This window comes from Pezoporus wallicus, unplaced genomic scaffold (genome assembly GCF_028554395.1).
Source record: "Pezoporus wallicus isolate ANWC-B61680 ecotype Strahan unplaced genomic scaffold, APGP_CSIRO_Pwel_v1 contig_5418, whole genome shotgun sequence".
Taxonomy (NCBI): Eukaryota; Metazoa; Chordata; class Aves; order Psittaciformes; family Psittacidae; genus Pezoporus; species Pezoporus wallicus.
Window position 1 is genome coordinate 3,733,349 of NW_026640709.1, and position 21,465 is coordinate 3,754,813.

Below are 21,465 nucleotides of genomic sequence, written 5' to 3' on the forward strand. Positions count from 1 at the left end.
AGCATACTGGCTTTGAGATTCTGTATTGGAGCAGGGGATTGAGTACGTTAGCTCTTTAGCCCTTATTTCTGCCATTGACTGAGTTTTCAGGTGTTGTTAAAATACAAAGGCTATTTCCAGCCTGAGAAATAAATACCCTTGTTTAAGTTTAATCTACTAGTTCACCCTCAGTGATGGTTTTCTAACTGATGAGCAGGATGGTGGTTTCTCATTAATCTGAGTCTGACCAAATGTGATCAATTTAATGACGAGAGTTAAATGACTACCTCCGTTACTGGGTATCAAACTCTAAGTAGCAATAATAAGCCTGATGTAAGAAGACTATTATGAGTTTCACAAGTTTTAAGCTGAAGGGGAGCAGTGTGTTTCCTGTTTGTGAAGGGAAGTTCCAGAAAGTGTCCATGAAATATTCAATTTTCTTTGCTTCTAGCCATTCCAAGGTTTTCTCATAGTACTGAACCTCACGTGACATTGACTTACAGCTGTTTCAGTTCAGTCATATTTCATACACGTCCATGTATTTCATCAAGGTCTTTGAGACCTTAAGATCATCAGTTGCCCCAGTTTTCAAATCACATGCTGCTTTAATAATCTTTGCAGAAATTTGTAACGCCATGGCCACACCATCTTCTTTAATCCACCAGAAAAAAAAAAACAAACCAAACCACAAACAAGAAAACTACACCACTTTGCAGAAATCTGAAAGAATTCTATGTTGCACTAGAGTGTAGCAGTGTATCAACCCACGACTTTCAGCTTTGCACTTAGCAAGATGTCCTTGTTTTGGCTGGGATAGTTAGTAACACACCAATGTTTTACTTGTTGCTAAGTAGTATTTGACCAAAGTCAAGGACTTTTCACTTTTTAGTTTTATTTCTTTCTTTTAGTTATCTCTGGTTTCATTACTATTCTTCTTAGTAGTAGCTGTATTTATAAATTTATTTAGTAGTAGTAGTATTCAGCCTGAAGAAGAGAAGACTTTGGGGACACTTTATAGCAATCTTCCAGTACCTGAAGGGGGCCTCCAAGAATGCTGGAGAAGGGCTTTTTACAAGGGCAAAGGGGAATGGCTTTAATCTGAAAGAGGGCAGATTTAGACTAGGTATGAGGAAGAAATTCTTTACTGTGAGGCTGGTGAGGCACTGGAACAGGCTGCTTCGAGCAACCTGGTCTAGTGGAAGGTGTCCCTGCCCATGGCAGGGGGCTGGAACTAGATGATCTCTAAGGTCCCTTCAAACCAAAATCATTATTATTATATGATAGGATTTTATTGTAATTTATTATTAAACTATTATTATCACAGTATCACAGTATGCTAGAGATTGGAAGGGACCTCAAAAGATCACCTAGTCCAATCCCCCTGCCGGAGCAGGAACACCTAGATAATGTTACACAGGAATGTGTCCAGGCGAGTTTTGAATGTCTCCAGGGAAGGAGACTCCACAACCCCCCTGGGCAGCCTGTTCAGTGTTCTGTCACCCTCACTGAGAAGAAGTTTCTTCTCAAGTTTAAGTGGAACCTCTTGTGTTCCAGTTTGTACCCATTACCCCTTGTCCTGTCATTGTTTGCCACTGAGTAGAGCCTGGCTCCATCCTCGTGACACTCCCCCTTTATATATTTATATGCACTAATAAGGTCACCCCTCAGTCTCCTCTTCTCTAAACTATAGAGACCCAGCTCCCTCAGTCTTTCCTCATAAGGGAGATGCTCCACTCCCTTAATCATCTTAGTTGCCCTGCGCTGGACTCTCTCCAGCAGGTCCCTGTCCTTCTTGAACTGAGGGGCCCAGAACTGGACACAATATTCCAGATGGGGTCTCACCAGGGCAGAGTAGAGGGGAAGGAGGACCTCTCTCGACCTACTAACCACCCCCTTCTAATACACCCCAGGATGCCTGGCCTTCTTGGCCACAAGGGCACAGTGTTGGCTCATGGTCATCCTGTCGTCCACTAGGACCCCCAGGTCCCTCTCCCCTACACTGCTCTCTAACAGGTCGTTCCCCAATCTATACTGGAACCTGGGGTTGTTCCTGCCCAGATGCAGGACTCTACACTTTCCCTTGTTATATTTCATCAAGTTATTCCCTGCCCAACTCTCCAGCCTGTCCAGGTCTTGCTGGATGGCAGCACAGGCTTCTGGCGTGTCAGCCACTCCTCCCAGCTTAGTGTCATTCAGCAAACTTGCTGATAGTACACTCAACTCCCTCATCTAAATCACTGATGAATATATTAAATAATACTGGTCCCAGTACTGACCCCTGAGGCACTCCACTAGTTACAGGCCTTCAGCTAGACTCCGCCCCATAGACTACAACTCTCTGGCTTCTCTCCTTCAGCCAGTTCACAGTCCACCTCACTACCTGATCATCCAGGCCACACTTCCTCAATTTAGCTGTGAGGATGCTGTGGGAGACTATGTCAAATGCTTTGCTGAAGTCAAGGTAGACCACATCCACCGCTCTGCCATCATCCATCCACCGTGTTATTTCCTCATAAAAAGCTAAGAGATTGGTCAAGCATGATTTCCCCTTGGTGAAGCCATGTTGACTGCCCCTCATAGCCCTCTTATCCTTGATATGCCTTAAGATGGCACCAAGGATAAGGTGTTCCATCACTTTCCCAGGGACGGAGGTGAGGCTGACCGGTCTATAGTTACCCGGGTCCTCCTTCTTGCCCTTTTTGAAGACTGGAGTGACATTTGCTTTCCTCCAGTCCTCAGGCACCTCTCCCGTTTCCCAAGACTTGGTAAAGATGATGGAGAGTGGTCTAGCAATGACTTCCGCCAGTTCCCTCAGCACCCGCGGGTGCATCCCATCTGGACCCATGGATTTATGGATGTCCAGATTGCTCAACTGGTCTCTAACCCATTCCTCATCGACTAAGGCAAACCGCTCCGTTGACCTGACTTCATCTGAGGTCTCAGGGGTACAGGGCTCTTCAGGACTGCCTGCAGCAGAGTAGACAGAGACAAAGAAGGCATTCAGTAACTCTGCCATCTCTGTATCTTCTGTCACCAGGGCACCCATCCCGTTCATCAGTGGGCCTACATTGCCTCTGGTGTTAGTTTTATCTGCCATGTATTTGAAAAAGCTCTTTTTGCTGTCCTTGACCCTTCTCACCAGGTTTAATTCTAAGGAGGTCTTAGTCATCCTAGCTGCCTTCCTACATCCTCTAGCAGCAGCCTTATATTCCTCCCAATTGGCCAGCCCCTCCTTCCATGACCTGTAAACTCTCCTCTTCCACTTGACCATACCCAGCAATTCCCTATTTAGCCACGCAGGTCTCCTGGTCCTCTTCCTTGACTTCCTACGTGTCAGGATGCTCTGATCTTGAGGTCGGAAAAAGCAATCCTTGAATGCCAACCAACTATCTTGGGCCCCTTTACCTTCAAACAGCCTTGCCCATGGGATTTCCCCTAGCAATTGCTTGAAAAGGCCAAAGTTTGCCCTGCTAAAGTCCAGGGTTGCAATTCTACTTACTATTCTACTGGTCCTACCACACAAGATCCTGAATTCCACCATCTCATGGTCGCTGCAACCAAGGCAGCCCTCAACCCTTACTGCTTCAACCAGATCCTCCTTGTTAGTGAGGATGAGATCCAGCAGCGCTCCTCTCCTGGTTGGCTCATCCACCATTTGCAGGAGGAAGTTATCATCCATACACTGGAGGAACCTCCTGGACTGTGGCTGGGTTGCTGAGTGGTCCTTCCAGCAAACATCAGGGAAGTTAAAATCCCCCACGACGACCACGGCCTGTGACTGTGAGGCCGCTCTCAGCTGCCTGTAGAAGGCCTCGTCAATTTCCTTACCCTGATCTGGTGGTCTGTAACAGACACCCACAACAGTATCCCCCCTGCCAGCCTGCCCCTTAATTCTCACCCACAGACTCTCAACTCGCTCGTCATCTGTCCCTGGACAGAACTCAGTGCATTGCAGCTGCTCCTGCACATAAAGAGCAACCCCACCACCCCTCCTGGCTGGCCTGTCTTTCCTGAAAAGGACATAGCCCTCCATGACTATATTCCAGTCATGTGAGCTGTCCCACCATGTCTCTGTAATTGCCACCAGATCATAGTCTCCTGACTTAACACAGGTTTCCAACTCCTCTGGCTTATTTCCCATGCTGCGCGCGTTGGTGTACAGACATTCCAGGGAGCGAGCTGAGCACACTGATTTCACCCTAGGATTATAGGAGGCCTCCCAGTCTTCATCAATTCTGGAGTGCTGCCCCACTGGGGCAAGCCCAGCTACAAGCCCATCCCCCTTCGAATCTAGTTTAAAGCTCTCCAAATGAGCCCTGCTAATTCATGCCCCAGCATCCTTTTGCCTCTGTGAGATAAACCTTTCCCACTTGTCGTTGTCCAGACTGGTGCCCTATAAAACCGGTTGTTACCAGAGAATCCAAAGCCCTGCCTGTAGCATCAGTCTCGAAGCCAATCTTTTATGAACTGAATCTTCCCATTCCTTCCCACATCATCAGTGGAAGATGGAAGGAGTGAGGAGAAGATCACTTGAGCCCCAGACTCTTTCACCATCCTCCCCAAGGCCCTGTAGTCTTTCTTCATCCCCCTCAGACTGCAGGAAGCAGCTTCCCCCTCACCTGTCTGGAAGACCAGCAGCAGGTAGTAGTCTGTCGGGTGCACCAGGTTGGGGAGCGCCCTGGTGATATCCCTGATCCGGGCTCCAGGCAGACTACACACTTCCCCATGATGAGGGTCAACTCTGCATATCGGGCCCTCTGTTCCTCTCAGAAGGGAATCGCCTACTACAATGACCCTTCTTTTTTTCTTATCAGAGGCAGCCTTGAGGTGCAAAGTCGACCTCCTTTTCCTATGTGGCCTTGTAGGCTGGCCTTGCACCACATCCTCACCTACCTCTCCTTCAAGATCCAGGGCCTCAAACCTATTACTGAGGGACACCTGGGGAAGCAGGGCAGGAAGGGGGGAGGGTTTCCCACGATGCCGAACTGGAACTCGCTTCCAACCCTCATCGGCTTTTTGGTCCCCTACCTCTGCGCAACAGCTACAGGGCAGGGTCTGTCTCAGGCCATCCCCCTCTGTGTGAGAGGGCAGGGGGTCCTTCCCCTTTTGGGGGGTATCTCCCTGGAACCGTTCCAACTGGCACGCCAGGGAGTTACTCCACCAGTCGATCTCCCTTTCACACTCCCTGATGGTCCTCAGCGTCTCAACCTCCTCCTTAAGTGTTGCCACCAGGCTAAGCAGATCTTCTACCTGCTCACACCTCACGCAGGTGTAATGCTGTCCTCCCTCCCCCGGCAGCAGCAGGCTCTGGCACTCCCTGCATCCAGAGACCTGAACAGCCACGGTTTGGGACAGGGTCTCTGTCTGAGTTGCTGCAGTCACCTTACTGCAAGCTCTCTTTCTGGAGGCAACCATATTGGTCCGCAGTCGGACACCAGCAACAGGGTCAGCAACGCGACCTGCTCGTTCCTCACTGCCCTCTCCGAGGCTCTTTCAAGGCAAGGGGCAGGGGGGTGGTCGCCGTCACCGTGGGAACGCCCCCGCCACGTCAGCCGCTCTCTCGCAAGGGCTGCTGGGGCTTCGAGGATCGGGAGATGTCGGGAGCCGCGATGTCTCTGCTCTATCCCCTCTGATTTTCCCAATCTCCGTTGACCCTCGCGGTCGCTGAACCGTGCCGGCTGTGGCTCTAGCTAGGCCAGCTCCGATCAGCTTTATCTTTTTTTTTCCAATTCTCCCTGTCACACTGAGAGGGTCAGGGAATGAGCAAGTGGCTGCATGGTACTTAGCTGACAGCTGGGGTTAAACTCCGACACAAGACCTCCTGTCAAGTGCTTGATGCTTTCTTGCATTGTATAGTTTTTGATGCTACTTTTTGATAACCACTGAAAGACTTAGGGGAGTTTAGAAGTTATTCATGTTCCTGGTAGCCTAGTTACAGATCATGTGATGTCAGTGCTCTGTGATTCACTTCTGATTCATTTCAAATGGTACACTAGGTGATAAAGTTGGAACCTGATTATGAAATGAAGGCCTCTTAGACCTAGGAAAACTAACTTTATTGCAGAATTCAGTTCAGTTGAGACATCCTTGGCAATCTTCCTGTTGCCTTATATTGCACTCATGAGTGGGAAGGTCTCAGTACAATTATCTTGTCTATCAAACATACTCTTTAAGTATATATGGCTTGGTGGCCATCAGCACTTGGTGAAAAGCAGGCAGTATGTTCTTAAAGTGTGGCTTGTTGGCTTTTGAATACTTTGATTCTTTCAAGTATTCATTAGATACAAGTCAGTTCATTTCTAAATCACAGATAACAGAGAGACACCATTTGGATCATGCAATAGATTGGCCAATGGACCTAGATTAGGATATTCTCACTCTTGTATGTACTGAGTCTCACATGCATTGTAACCGTAGCTTTTAGTGTCTTTGAGTTACTAACATAGATAATAAAATATTTAGCCCTAAATGATTTTATGTTTTCACTCCTGTAGTTAAATACTGGAAAAGTATATTCAACTCCTGTTGCCTTGTTTGTTTTACAGAATATTTATTAAACCAACTTAGTACAATAAGGGCATTTACATGAGGAAACGCATGTAACCAGTGGGTTGTGTTTTGCTGCAGTAAAACAAAGCTCAGGATTATGCAGTATTTTGTAGTTTTCTTTAAGATAAATTGACTGAAACACACCCATTCCACTTTGTTTAGTATTCACTTAGTGGTTTTTGCTCAGAAGGGTGTGTGGTTAGAAACAGGTATACAAACGGAAGCAAAAACGGGTCTCAAAAGGTTTAAAACAAACTGCTGGAGGTTCAAGAGAGTGCTGTAAAGGCATTCAGAAGCACTCTTGCAACACAGTCAGGAAAGCCCTCGTTTGCTTCACCATTTGCAGAGAGGCAGTTTAACATAACTTTTGTTACTTCCTTACACACAGCTGTTAGAAGGTTGGCTCTCTGAAAAAAAGAGACCTAGTAGTCAGAGGCGTGAAAGATCCAATGACAGTTCAGAAACTGAAACTGAGCTGGAGTCTGTTCTTGACTTTTACCAGTTTAACTTCATGATTTGTTTTTAATTATGACTTTTTGAAACATAAATAGAGGAGGAATCAGACTCAATATTTTCCTCTTTAGTAGCATTTGCTGTATCATGGTGCATGCACTTGAAAAGTGCTTCCTTTTAAAACTGGGCAGGAAGATGACATTAAATATTTGATGTGCCATGTATTTGTAAAATTATGTGCTGCTACAATTCCATTAAGGCTTGCTGCTCAGTGCTGAGCTGTACTGGGAACTTTAGGATTTTTTTGCTGCGGAGTGTTTTAATTTGTTTTTAAACCGTCAGTAATACAGTGTTTTTCTTTGTGGAGATGAGCCTTTTAGTTTGGTGAGAGAGTGGATAGCACAATACTTAGTACTGCTTTAGTGTGTGCAAAATAATTGCATGTCATCGTAATGCAGCCTATCTCTTTTGTGACATAATTAGGTCTCTATGTTATGAAGCATAAATGCACTTTTATTATGCAAGAAAATACCATAAATGTGTTGATCTAATCACTAAGAGTAGGCAGAACATACTGTTTTTCTCTGCATCATGGTAAAACGGAAAAGTGACCTTCGAGAGGACAGAAATTCAATCTGGAGCTTTGTGCCAAGTGGTACCTATGTTATGTAATGGCAGAGGATTTTGGAATACACACAGAGGAAAAACTGATAGGAGAGTGAATTATTTGCTGTCTTTGTCAGCTGGAGATGATCTATATTGAACACTTCGGAAAAATTGGTAATTTAATTGCAGCTGTATATACTTAATAGTGTGTGTGCACATAACCATTTGGCTTCCAAGTTAAGCATATATTGAACTGCTTTTCTGATTAAACAAGAGTAGTTGGATGGAGGCTCTGGCAGAACACCAAGTTCTGTGAAATGGGTGCAAATTGATGGAGGCCTCTGTGTGCAAGGCCTAAAATAATTTTACTCTTCCTGAAGACACTGGAAGAGTACAAAATGCCAAATACTACAGGCCTGAGTAAGTATGAGGATGTGAAATAGGGAATGCACAGACTTTGGTTCATGCTATAAAACAGAGAACTTGTGGTATAAGTTAAGAGGCTTTATTTAAGTGTGATTTAAGTATAACTACAGAAGGTAGATTTAGAAATGGTCTCTTATGTTAACTGTTGAAGATCACCTGGAGCATAAAGTTCTCATTCTGGGCTTGATAGTGCCGAGTTGGGTGCTCTGTGGTCACAGAGGCTCTGCCAGAATTTGCTAATCAGGATTTTTCCATTTGTCTTGCCTGAGAGGCTGGCTGTAGTAAGATGTTTCAAGACTCTTTATTGTGCTGAGTGTCCTCCAAACTGACTGGGATTTTTGCTAGAGGAATGAAGTTACCCATACCAGCTATGTTCTCTGCTTTCAGGGCTTCACAGTTAGATAAACAGCAACTTGTAAACTATAGATCTAGGCCATTCTAAGCCATCTACCTACTAAACTACATCTACTCTGCATAAAACAGAGTCGGCCTGTCTGCCATCTTAAATTAAAATTTGATGGAAATAGATGAATCTCAAAGAATTGCAGGAGTAGGAGAGACACATCCAGATTGGTGCCCACATTGGTGTAGGAGTAGTTGTGTGAGCCCAGCAGTGGTCTGATCTGATTTGCTGTCTGGCGGTCAGCCTGGATTCAACCACAGCATGCATTGCTTTAAGCATGAGTGAGGAGTTATGGCCCTGTTGTGGGGAAGAGAAAGAAAAGACTTTCAGGGGAGCATATTGTGATAATAGGACTATTGTGTAGTGAAGAATAGTGGAGACAGATCTAGAGGAAATCAGGCTTTATTAGTTCTATGAAAGATCCAGTGTATTATTCAAAAAGAAAGACCTGGGCTCTGGGGTCCTCTCTTCACATTTGGTACCTTCCTGTAGAAGGGCATAGGAAACTCTTGTTTAATGACTAACATGGATTATCTTGTTTTGCAAGTGGGCTAAGTTTAATGTTCTTTTTGGTGTTGTGCAATTTAAAAATCCTTACCCCCATGTTAGATGCCATTTCATATGCTGCATCTGCTATTTCACCTTCCTCTTCCATTTGACATTATTGTGCATTGCTTCTGTATATTGTTCGTGTTAATGTTGGTTTAAGTGATAATTACATTTATCCTCACAGAGGACAGTGTGTTTAAAATGATTTAAAATGGTAAATCTTCTTTTGTATTTGCAAGGGTGTCTAATTCCAATTCAGGCTACTTTCGTTCTCTTATGACAGGTGTAGAAAAACATCTGTTAATATTTACAAATACTTTCACTACTGTGTTGCAGAAATTAAAACTTTTAAACATTCTGCTACATTTGATGTCCTTGATGTTTTCTGAATATGGAAAAAAAGACCACAAGACCTTTAAGATATATCTCATCTAAAAGCCTTCTTCAAGTGACATCCTTGTAACACATAATTTGAGGAAATGTGTTAGCATATGTAGGTCCATCACAGGGAGCATCAATAGGTTAACCTGTGGGCTTCTACATACATTGTATCTCGTTCTATGCGTTCTATGGAACCTGTGCATGTACTTCAGGGTTACGTATGTCAGCTATACAAACAGCCTTACAAACACATAAGAATATGGACATTCAGTTTGATAAGTTCAGTTGTGCCACTAACTGACTATTATGTATCGGTAACTGAATTCTTTTGCTCTGCAATTCATTAGTTTGTTTCAAAGGTTATACTCATCTGCCTAAAGCTAAGCATTTAAGTGTATTGCTGGGCTGGGATCATTAAAAATAACTACCTGGATATTTTGAGTGCTTTTGACACTTGCTTTTTTGCTTGCCTTATTTTTATTTACTTGTCTATTTATTTAAATTTGGTAAGGGTCTTCCAAATCGTGGTATGCAGCACTCATCAGAAAAATGATGCACTTCCTAAGTTAGTAGGTTACTGCTATTTTTGAAATAGCGTAGGTGAACAGGCCTGATGAGAATTAGTGTTCTGAAAAAGCCTCTTTTACCGAGTTATGCCAAGATTTCAATATGAATACTCCTTCTTTTTTTTCAGATTTAGAAGGAAATGCATATCAAAACAACCAGCTGCTAAAGATAATTCTGGCTATGCATCAGTTTATCATCTCCTCTGCAGACATGCTCCAGAAACTCATTGATCTATATCCTTTTTTAATATTCACCTGCTGTTAAGGTAATATTAGATAACTTGACAAGTTTGAAATGGGTAAGTAGAGGATATTAAATATTTGGGTGTATTACTGTGCCATTATTTAAACAATATACTCGTTCTTCACAGATTTTGGTTGTGTTTTGGGTTTGTTTAGGGTTGGGGTTTGATTGTTTGTTTTTTTTTGGGGGGGATTAGCTTATCAGCCGTAGAACAAAAGATGAAACTCCCTTTCAGATTTTAAGTAGGATAAATCACCTTCCACTGGCCTTTGACATAATATCTAGCAGGTGTAAGGTTAATGTAGGCATCTCAGTTAAGTTCTGTGAACCTGGGCCCAAGTTTCAGATCTCTTTCTCTCCTTTCTGTCCTCCATATAAGTGGAAGAACAAGGAACAAAAGGTCAATTCTTGAAAATATTCTATTGTATCATCTGGAGATGAAAATTTTCAACAAATATTATTTCTTACTCACACTATCACTTACTCGCACTGGAATAAATAGTAAGCTTTTCCCTCCTATTTTCTCCTATTTTGAGGTAACTACCTGGAGTCATAAAAGTGTGTTTCTGGCTCATTACATTTTTCACAACAAAGCTACTAGATAATATTGGCAATACTAGCCTTTAAAAAAAAAATAGTTGCGGCATATATTACCTGACTTCTTAGCTTTAAAGAATGTTTACACCTAATTAGATGGGAGACTAGGTACAGGAAGCAGACCTGACAAGCTAAGAATCTCCAGCCAATTTTGATACAATTTAATTTAGATAATCCTTTCTTTTCCCAAACTCTGTATCTTACTGGCTTTTAAAAGCAGCATCATTTACAACCAAGCTTTACTGTAGTGTTGGGTTCTGACTATCCTGCTGCTTCTCTAACCAAGTGATAGATCAAGTGTGCTAAGCTCCAACTGTGCTGTAGTGTGCAGTTAATTTATGCTCATATGGTCTTTGAAAATGGAGGAAAGTAGTTGCTTGTATGTTTCTGAGAAGCAATGTTTTCTACAGTCAGAGAAGTGATTCAAACTTTTATCAGACTTGTAATTTTGCAAGCTTATTTTTTTACTGTGTATAGACATTGTAGACTCCCTGTAAAGACATTGAAAGGTAAAAACAGTTTTGAATGGATCAGATAGCCTGGGCTCTTGTATTTTGAAAAACCTTGCAGATGTCCCAGTTTCACCATTTTCCATTCCCTGAATTACGTGACTGATTTTTATATGGTTATGGGTGATTTGTGAACCATTTAAATTCAGACAGTCAGTTCAGGGCCCTTCAAAATATTTGGGAACTTACTCAGACTTCACTGGTTCTATAGTCAGCCTAATTTAAGCATTTAACATGGGTGCTTACATTGTGGGTGGTATACCCCCTCAGTTTTGGTCGTTTTAGGCTTCCATTAATTTCAGTCAGATTGTGGTAGGATTCACAGGGTATTTTCATGAAGTTGTATGTGTTAGCACTGAAAATATGTGTGTAATCTACAGCAGAAGAAGCAAGATATGTATAATCCATTTTCCAAATGGAATTTCCATGTCTTCAAAAGACATTGGCTACAGTATCAAAATGTGCTTTACAGAGTTAATAGACTAAAAATATTCCCAATTACCACAGTAAGTCAAATAAAAACTGTTGTGTAGTTAGAAAGGTGAGATTTGCAGAGAGAGGCATTTCACATTTTTCTCTACCATTGTATACAGCTGGTTGCATTTAAAAGAAAATAGCATCTTTTTTTTGAAAATCTTTAGTGAATTGTAATTAACTGAAAAGGCTTTCTTCATAGAAGCAGTAATTGATGAATTTAGTGTTATTGTTTCAGATTCTAGTGAGATGTGCAAATGCATGAGTTTTATTAGAAATTGTGAAGCATGTTGCAGAGAAAAAAAACATGTAGAAAGCAGAATCGTTTCACTAAACACTACTCAGTACTTGGGGAGCTACATCAGTATTACTCACAGTAGTCATATGTACAATAAACTTTTGCTAAGATTCCTGCGATATACTTTGTATACACTTGTATAAAACCCTAAACTGATATTATTTGTCATCAGTAGAATGATTCCTATTGCTTACAGGTATGGAAGTATCAAGCATGTTACATTTCATATCATATGTGAATGGATGTGGTTTTCCTTAACAGTTTTCTACCTATCTTAATGCTTTAGAAAGTAAATCTTCCATGCTGTGTGTAAAGATATGCTATTTTGTGAGGTAAGAGTATTCTTGCTTGATAGGTAATGGTCTGCAGCTATCCATGTGCCATACGTAAGAATGCTTTCGCATATGTTAAGGTGATATTAAAAGGACAAACATACTGCTTCAGCTTTTCAAGGTTCACTTTAGTAGTTTTACACAAAAAGACCCAACTGGCTTTGTGCACATCCATTGAAGCTGGTGCATGAACTGTTGGGTCACAGTTTTTAACTGAGTCTATATGTTAAACATCAGTGAAAACTGACAGTGCTAGCATTGGTAGTATTGTGTCTAATATTAAGCAATCCAGGAGGTTCCTCGATTGTGTAGAAGACAACTTCCTTCTGCAAGTAATAGAGGAGCCGACAAGGAGAGGTGCCGTGCTTGACCTCGTGCTCACCAACAGGGAAGGGCTGGTTGAAAATGTGACGCTCCAGGGCAGCCTTGGATGCAGCAGTCATGAGATGCTCGAATTTGAGATCCTCAGGACAGTGAGAAGAGCGTGCAGCACGCTCACTGCCCTGGACTTCAAAAGAGCAGACTTTGGCCTCTTCAGGAGCCTGCTTCAGAAGGTTCCATGGGATACAGCCCTAGAGGGCAGAGGGGCCCAAGACTCTTGGTTGATATTCAAGGATCACCTGCTGCAAGCTCAGGAGTGTTGCATCCCAACCAGAAGGAAGTGCAGCAGGAGGGCCAGGAGACCTCCTTGGATGGATAAGGAGCTCCTGAGGAAAATTCAATTGAAAAAAGAGGCTTATAATAAGTGGAAGCAAGGACAGGCGGCATGGGAAGAGTACAGGGATGTTGTCTGAGAAGCTAAGGACCAGGTTAGGAAAGCTAAGGCTCAGTTAGAATTAAACTTAGCTAGAGGTATTAAAGATAACAGGAAGGGATTCTACAGGTACATAGCAAATAAAAAACAGACTAGGGAGAATGTAGGCCCCCTCAGGAAGCTCTCGGGAGAACTGGCTACACAGGATTTGGAGAAGGCTGAGGTTCTGAATGACTTCTTTGCTTCAGTCTTCACTGCCAAAGGCTCTGACTGCACCACCCAAGTCTTGGAAGGCAGATGCAGGCACTGTGAGAATGAAGACCTTGTGCCCACTGTAGGAGAGGATCTGGTTCGAGACCATCTTAAAAATCTGAATGTGCACAAGTCCATGGGTCCTGATGAGATCCATCTGTGGGTCCTGAAGGAGTTGGCAAATGAAGTTGCGAAGCTGCTGGCCATCATATTTGAGAAATCATGGCAGTCAGGTGAAGTTCCCGATGACTGGAAAAAGGGAAATGTAGACCCCATTTTCAAGAAGGGGAAAATGGATGACCTGGGGAATTACAGACCAGTCAGTCTCACCTCCGTGCCTGGCAAAATCTTGGAGCAGATTCTCCTGGAAGGCATGCTAAGGCACATGAAAATCAACAAGGTGCTTGGTGACAGCCAGCATGGCTTCACTAAGGGGAAATCCTGCCTGACCAATTTGGTGGCCTTCTATGATGCGGCTACAGAACTGATGGACAGGGGTAGAGCAGTTGATGTCATCTACCTGGACTTGTGCAAAGCGTTCGACACTGTCCCACACGACATCCTTGTCTCTCTTGGAGAGACATCAATTTGATGGATGGACCACTCAGTGGATAAAGAACTGGCTGGACGGGCGCACACAAAGAGTTGTTGTCAATAGCTCAATGTCCAGCTGGAGACCAGTAACGAGTGGTGTCCCTCAGGGATCGGTGTTGGGACCGGTCTTGTTTAACATCTTTGTTGGTGACATGGACAGTGGGATTGAGTGCGCCCTCAGCAAGTTTGCCAATGACACCAAGCTGTGTGGTTCGGTTGATACGCTGGAAGGAAGGAATGCCATCCAGAGGGACCTTGACACAGTTCTGAAGTGGGCTGATGCCAACCTCATGAGGTTTAACCATGCCAAGTGCAAGGTCCTACACCTGGGTTGGAGCAATCCCAGGCACAGCTACAGGTTGGTCAGAGAAGAGATTCAGAGCAGCCCTGTGGAGAAGGACTTGGGGGTGTTGGTTGATGAGAAAATGAACATGAGCAGGCTTCAGTGTGCGCTTGCAGCCCAGAATGCCAACCGTATCCTGGGCTGCATCAAAAGGAGTGTGAAAAGCAGGTCGAAGGAGGTGATCCTGCCCCTCTACTCTGCTCTTGTGAGACCTCACCTGGAGTATTGTGTGCAGTTCTGGTGTCCTCAACATAAAAAGGACATGGAACTGTTGGAACAAGTCCAGAGGAGGGCCACGAGGATGACTGGAGCACCTCCTGTATGAAGACAGACTGAGGAAGTTGGGGCTGTTCAGCCTGGAGAAGAGAAGGCTGCGTGGAGACCTCATAGCAGCCTTCCAGTATCTGAAGGGGGCCTATAGGGATGCTGGGGAGGGACTCTTCATGAGGGACTGTAGTGATAGGGCAAGGGGTAATGGGTTAAAACTTAAACAGGGGAAGTTTAGGTTGGATATAAGGAGTAAATTCTTTCCTGTTAGAGTGGTGAGGCACTGGAATGGGTTGCCCAGGGAGGCTGTGAATGCTCCATCCCTGGCAGTGTTCAAGACCAGGTTGGATGAGGCCTTGGGTGATATGATTTAGTGTGAGGTTGGAAAGGACCTTAAGATCATCTAGTTCCACCCCCCCTGCCATGGGGGGGTGGAACTAGATGATCTTAAGTTCCTTTCCAGCCCTAACGATTCTATGATTCTATGATTATTGTATAGGTCTATTGAAAAAATGAAGTGGGATATTGCAGCTATTGTATTGTATTCAGTAGGTAATTCTATTGTATTCAGCAAACTATTGTATTCAGTAGGTAATTCTCCTTAGTAATTCCACTCAGTCACTTGAAATGATTCTGGATCACTTTTCAGCCTTCCTGGTGTTAGAGTAAAACTTTATTTTTGTGTTTCTGTATTTTCAATGTGCAATAGGTATTGGATTACAGAGTTCTGGGTTATGTTCAAAATGGATTCTAAACTATCCACAACTATGGAGGAATTTCAAGAACTGGTTAAAGCTAATGGTGAGGAGTTACACTATCATCTAATTGACACAACTCAAATGTGAGTGCTGAAGTCTCAATATGTTCAGAAAACAAACTTTTGCTCTGAATTTCCTGTATTCAAATATAATGTCTCTCCAGTATAGCAGCATAATTGTCCTACAGTGGGTTAAATTTATAAGTCATATATTACCTATCCTCAGAAGAGTTTACACTTCATTATAGATGTTTTTTATATATATATATATATATATTACATAGAGAAACAGAATATATTTCAAGAATGGCTTAGGTTGAATTAAACTGCACTGTAGACTTTATGCTGATTCTCTATGCTAGATAAATTTTACTCTGTCCAGGGAACCTAGAAAATTTGTAGAGGCCTAATGACTTTGAAGGATCACTTGAAGTCAATGAGAGAGGAGAATATACTTTGATTGGTTAAAACAGATGAGGTTAAAAAAGTGTGTTTATATTTTTAACAACAAAGGTAAGTGAAAAGATGTAGTTTATTACATTGTAAAACTCTTGATTCCAGGTGATTTTAGTTAGAAGATTACTTGTCCTGTCAAGAAAAAATCCTACAGCTATACATCATATAGTTCTTTCTTGGGAAGGAAACCTTCCCTGTTATCAAGGAGACTAAGATAGCTCTGTGGAACTCTGTAACAGTGTCAATTTGTACTTTGGTTGGAAATGTACAGGCAAAAGCAGAGCAGAATTTGGCATACATTTTACATCTGGTTATGAAAGAGGTTTTTTACGTTTTCAAATTCAATTGAATTTCATTACTCTATGGGTGGATAGTGTAGGGCTAGAGTTCATACTCAGGCTCGTCAAGGAAACCTGTAAGAATTATTAATTGGAGGAGCACTGGATCTGTTCACTGAAGACAAAGTTATGGATAGTAGTTCTGGAAGTGCAATATATAATCTCGTGCTGTTTAGTAATAATAGTTGTATTGTACTTGCTACATCAGTATAAAGACTAAACAGTATTTTGTCATGCAATCTCAAATGTATAAGAGGAACTAGCTGTTTAGAAATTCAAATAACTCACTTTTTATTGAGTAAGGACTGAAAACAGTGATATTTTTGTATTAGGGAGAGACAAAAATTTTGCTCTTCAAACTACTAACTCAGGGTAATTCTGTTTTGTCTAAAAGAAATTCTAGGGATTGGTCTAGGAAGTTGACACAGCGTGTAAAAACCAACACCAGTAAGAAACGTAAAGTCTCACTTCTTTTTGATCACCTTGAGCCAGAGGAGCTATCAGACCACCTTACCTATCTTGAATTTAAGTCTTTCAGAAGAATATCAGTAAGTGATTTTTATTTTTTAAATCTATTTATGTACTTACTTATTTTAAAGAAAGATTTGAAGAACATAGAAAACATGGAAGAGGGGTAGTATTATAAGATTAACCCTGCAGCGTAAGCTGTTGGACGATCTGTGTCCAGACTCTTGTTTGACGAGTGTTGAAGGTGGCCAGTGGCATTTATTCTGAGTACATACCCTTTTGCTGCAGTCATTTGAGAGAGAGAGAGTGAACCTTTTAAGCAACTGTGGAACAGAGTTGGGGCAAGGTCAGTTGGAAGGAAGAGAAGTAAACATTTGGTCTTCTTCCAAATTATCTTTCTGTTAGAGCAAGTGGTGTATGGCACAGGAACAAGCAGCCTCCTTTGACTCAAGTCAGTAACCAGGCCGAGATGGGATGAAGGAAACTAGGAATATTCTCCTAGAATGCTAACCTCCTGTGGCTGTAGAAAACAGTGCAGCGTTCTTTTGCAGTGACTAATGGACTGTCTGTACAGAAGTCCACTGGACTCTGCTTGCCATTTTGTATTGTGTGTAACAAAATAAAGACTAGGGATGAGGAAACAATTGAGAAAATGCCATTTTTTAATGTAAGGGGGGGGTTAAAATATTTTATTACACAAGCGTTTGAGTACACAAACGATTTTTAAGGATTTATCTTTTCCTTTTGTAGGGATTTATGTTTTCTTTCATTTGCTTTGTTTTTTCAGCTATGTTGGCAGCATATAAGATGCTAAATTCCCCATGCACCCTGGCTTGCACCCTTGTATGCTACAGCATTACTTCTATTCAAACCTGATACAGTTCACAGATGGAAAAGAAAAGTGAACATTAGAGACAAAATTCTAAGGTGGTTTCAAAGTCAGTGTGATGACAACAAAGAAAGCAAAGTGGGGTTTTTAGGGTTTTTTGTTTGTTTTTGTTATTTAGTGGTTTGGCTTGGTTTGAGCTTGGTTTTATTTCTTTCTTTTTTGAAACACAATTTGATGATGAAGTTTCACCAGGAGAGAGGCTCTCAACAGATTGTGGAAAATTTCACTGTTGTGTGTTATTGTTTTGGTTTTTTTTTTAGCTGACAGTACTTGACTCTTCATGTTTTGTTAAATTCAAAAAGACATAGAAGCAAAGTCATGCACAGATTGCTGCCTGTAGGCAGTAATAATATGCAAAGCTTATATAACTCTTCGCATTTTCAAGCTCTGTGCAGACAAAAAGTAATTAATGATTAATGAGCATAATAAGTATGATTGCAGTCAGAGTGTCAGATGTGTCATGGAGTTCCAACAATTACATACTTGTTCACATTTCATGTGCTGGGTCCTGCATACGTTTTGGTATAAATTGAGTTACCAAGACCTCAGATTGGAAAATAATGTGTAATTAATAAATAGCTGTATAAATTAACTCTTTGCAGAATATGTTTATGGTATGCTAAGCCCCAGAATCCTTTTGTTATTCTAACATGGCAGCATATCCTGGGAGACAGGCTGCAAATGACTTGCTTGTTATCAGTCACAGGAATAACTATTCATTGGTTCAGTCATTTGAAAATCAGGAAGAAATACTTATCCCCTGAACATACATAGCACAGCAAAATCTTTCAGACACCATATATCTTGCAGCGAAGAAAAATGCAGGGAGTGGTGTTCACAGAGCAAAAATGGCAGATATGCTAGTGTTTGGAAACCATTTTAACTTACAGTTACAAAATACAGGGAGGTACACTCTTTTGTAAGAATCTGGATTCTCTTTTCTTGTTGAGACTCATAAGTTAGTCATTGCAATCCCAGACTCCTGAATTATTGAAGTACCTGGACTTCTTTACCTATCTGCCATTAACAATCTTGTTAAAGCTGACCTCATTAATAATTCTTACACCAAAATTATTTCAAAACTTTAAGTAGGATATTAGATATAAATTTGTTCAGCATTAAAAAAAAAAATTCTTTTCTGAAGGTGAGAGCTGCCGGGAACAAAATATAAACTAATCAAACCGCTTCATAATTGTACTGTAACTGCTATGAAGTCTGTAATTATGTAGTCAGATATTGAAAAATTATCTATCTGTATAAAGTGGTTGCTTAAATTTCAAGATCCAGCCAAATCTGGCTGGGGTTCAAAATTCAAACAGTAATTTTAAGTAAGTACTATGTAATCTCAGAGACAGTCCTACTTATTACTGTTACTTATTATTAATTTAATAAGAGGACAAATCCAGAGATGTCTGCTGTCATATCTGCTTTTTAAAATGTTAATAGTTCTTATTAAATGTGTGGAAAAATTGAAAAGTGGAGAGAAAGTGAGAGAGGAAGAGAAAAAAGAAATAGCAGCCTGACAATTTATGATCTTTTCTTAAGGATCAATGCCATTCAGCATACTCTTATGGCCTTAAGAAAGCAATATGTCTCTATTAAAGCTATGAATTTTTTGTAAAATATTAGTATTAGTGATCATAGTAAAGAATGGATATATAAACCCTATGTCGCATTTTCTGACGATTCAAATTCTTGTGTATTCTTGTTATTGGATAAATCAAGAGAATGGGTAAGCATTGCATGAACAAAACCAAATGATTGCTTCTTCTTGACTTTACCGATAAGAATGGCTTAAAAAAAATCAATTTCGTACATACAGGTGTCTACAGAACAATTTTATAACATTTTGGTTAAATAAGAGAATCTCACAAGCTGCATTAAAAATATTAACAGATCTGTAGCCCTCATTCTTAATGGTCTTGTATAAGTTTTATATTAATGTCATTGAACTTGCTTTTTGTATTAGTATAGCTTAATTCAGAAGTGTGACCTACATACATAAACTGAACACTTAATTTCCTTAAACTATCACTGAGTTACTAAATTACACTTTAAATTCAGTTGAACCTTCCCTGTTGAAGCCTAGATTCAGTGTATCTAAGGAGCCACTGAGCTGGGAGGATAGCCATCATCCTAAATTTTATGAGAGCCGAGGCTCCTGAGATGTATGATGTAAATGGTGTGATACAAAATATGGCAAAAAGATGCTTTCAGCTAATTCAATTAGTTGAAGCCTTCTGCTTTGAACTGAACAAAGGTTTGACCAAAGAGAAATTTCAGTCTTATGGATATTTAAGGTGTAAAATATATCTTGCATGTTTCATTTGAAAAGCAGGCTTTTATCTGCACAGAGATCATGAGGTATATGAGTTTTCGTTTACGCTGTTTTGTTTGTTGTTTTGTTTCGATTTGGGTTTTTTTATTTGTTTGGTTGTTTGGTTTTTTTAAGTTCTCAGATTATCAGAACTACATTGTGAATAGTTGTGTGAAGGAGAATCCAACAATGGAAAGATCAATTGCTCTTTGCAATGGTATCTCTCAGTGGGTGCAGCTGATGGTTCTCAGCAGACCAACACCACAGCTTCGGGCTGAAGTGTTCATCAAGTTCATTCATGTTGCACAGGTCAGTTAAATTTTGACATGTGTAGCGTTTATTTTGTCTTTCTGTGATACAGCACTTTAGGTGTTCTTCCCATGCTGCTACTGTAGGGTTGGCTGGGAGTGTTGGTACTGGTCTCCTGGTTCATACATACAGCATGGATATTTATGTATGCTGTGGTTTCACATCAGCTATTCAGATATTATGGCACCATTACTTTCTCATATTCATTCTAAAAAAACCCTGGTTTCACTGAAAAACTAGTCTTATTTTTGGATCACCTAGCGAGATTCCAAGCTGTGACTGTCCCTGTCCAAAGCATGAACCACTATTATGCCTTTGGCCATAATTAGAAGCATTTATACTAGATGTGACTTACTGGATAAAAGAAGAGATATGGTCCTATTGGTAATCTTTGCATACTAATTCAACTGCAATCATAATCAAGATAATAGGCAGCGTTTCCTAGTTGTGGTAGGCTGTGGGAAGAGGGAGAAGTACTAAGGAAGTACTTTGAAGATTTAGTGTATCTTCAGAATTAATATCTAATAACAGTAGAATAAGTATGTTGCACCAGTAAAATCACAGCTCATTACCAAAATGGATACTGCACAAAACTTGTAAGACTTTAGAGGAAGACGGTAGAGGAAACACAGAATTTGGATGTGTGTAGTGAACAACTTGAACTTTAATAAATTATATTTTGTTATGTCAACACAGAAGCTCCACCAGCTGCAGAACTTCAATACATTAATGGCAGTGATAGGAGGTCTCTGTCACAGCTCAATTTCCAGACTCAAGGAAACAAGCTCATGTGTTCCTCATGATGTAATTAAGGTTGGTATCACTCCTCTAAGTTTTACAAAGATGGCCTTTAGCTTTTTTTTGTTGCTGCACACACACAAAAAAATCTTATTTCGTTGACCAAGATGGAGAGAAAACCCGGAGAGAAAAAACAAAAAAAAAGAAAGAATTCCTTTGGTTTTGGAGGGGTTTTCTTTGTTATTTCATCTCTACAGTGCCAGTTACTCCTACACTTACAACCCCACTTTTCTTCAAGATTTCTATAGCTTCTCTAAGGTTTCTCTTTGAATACTCAGATGCAACAAGCTGCATTTTCATTTATTTGCAGTTGTACAGAATAGCATTCAAGCACAAAAGCAGAGGATTGGATCCTAGAACATTTGAGGAAAAAAAACTATTGTCACTGATTGCAACATTGACCATCTCGAGTCTATGAATGCTAGCACAGAGCTCTGCACTTTGAGTTTAAAACTGAAAGGACTGGTTTTGTTTATCTGATTTCTCTGGGACAGATTTTAGCTAGTTCAGACATGAACAAACTTAGTCCTACTATGCACACATTGACATACAGTGAA

The 21,465-nt window shown here is 41.2% G+C and overlaps 1 protein-coding gene across 2 annotated transcripts in view; it reads left to right on the plus strand.

Moving 5' to 3' along the window:
• RASGRP1 (RAS guanyl releasing protein 1) overlaps positions 1 to 21,465 on the plus strand; it is a 44,781-nt gene that overhangs the window by 12,022 nt on the left and 11,294 nt on the right. For both annotated transcript variants that reach the window (XR_008973597.1, XM_057420131.1), the window contains exons 3-8: positions 10,041 to 10,146; positions 12,304 to 12,366; positions 15,286 to 15,417; positions 16,522 to 16,675; positions 19,937 to 20,110; positions 20,807 to 20,923. Coding sequence is in view for 1 of the 2 variants with exons in the window: in XM_057420131.1 (XP_057276114.1) it covers positions 10,041 to 10,146; positions 12,304 to 12,366; positions 15,286 to 15,417; positions 16,522 to 16,675; positions 19,937 to 20,110; positions 20,807 to 20,923 (746 nt within the window). In the remaining variant the exon portion in view is untranslated. The remainder of the gene's footprint in view (positions 1 to 10,040; positions 10,147 to 12,303; positions 12,367 to 15,285; positions 15,418 to 16,521; positions 16,676 to 19,936; positions 20,111 to 20,806; positions 20,924 to 21,465) is intronic.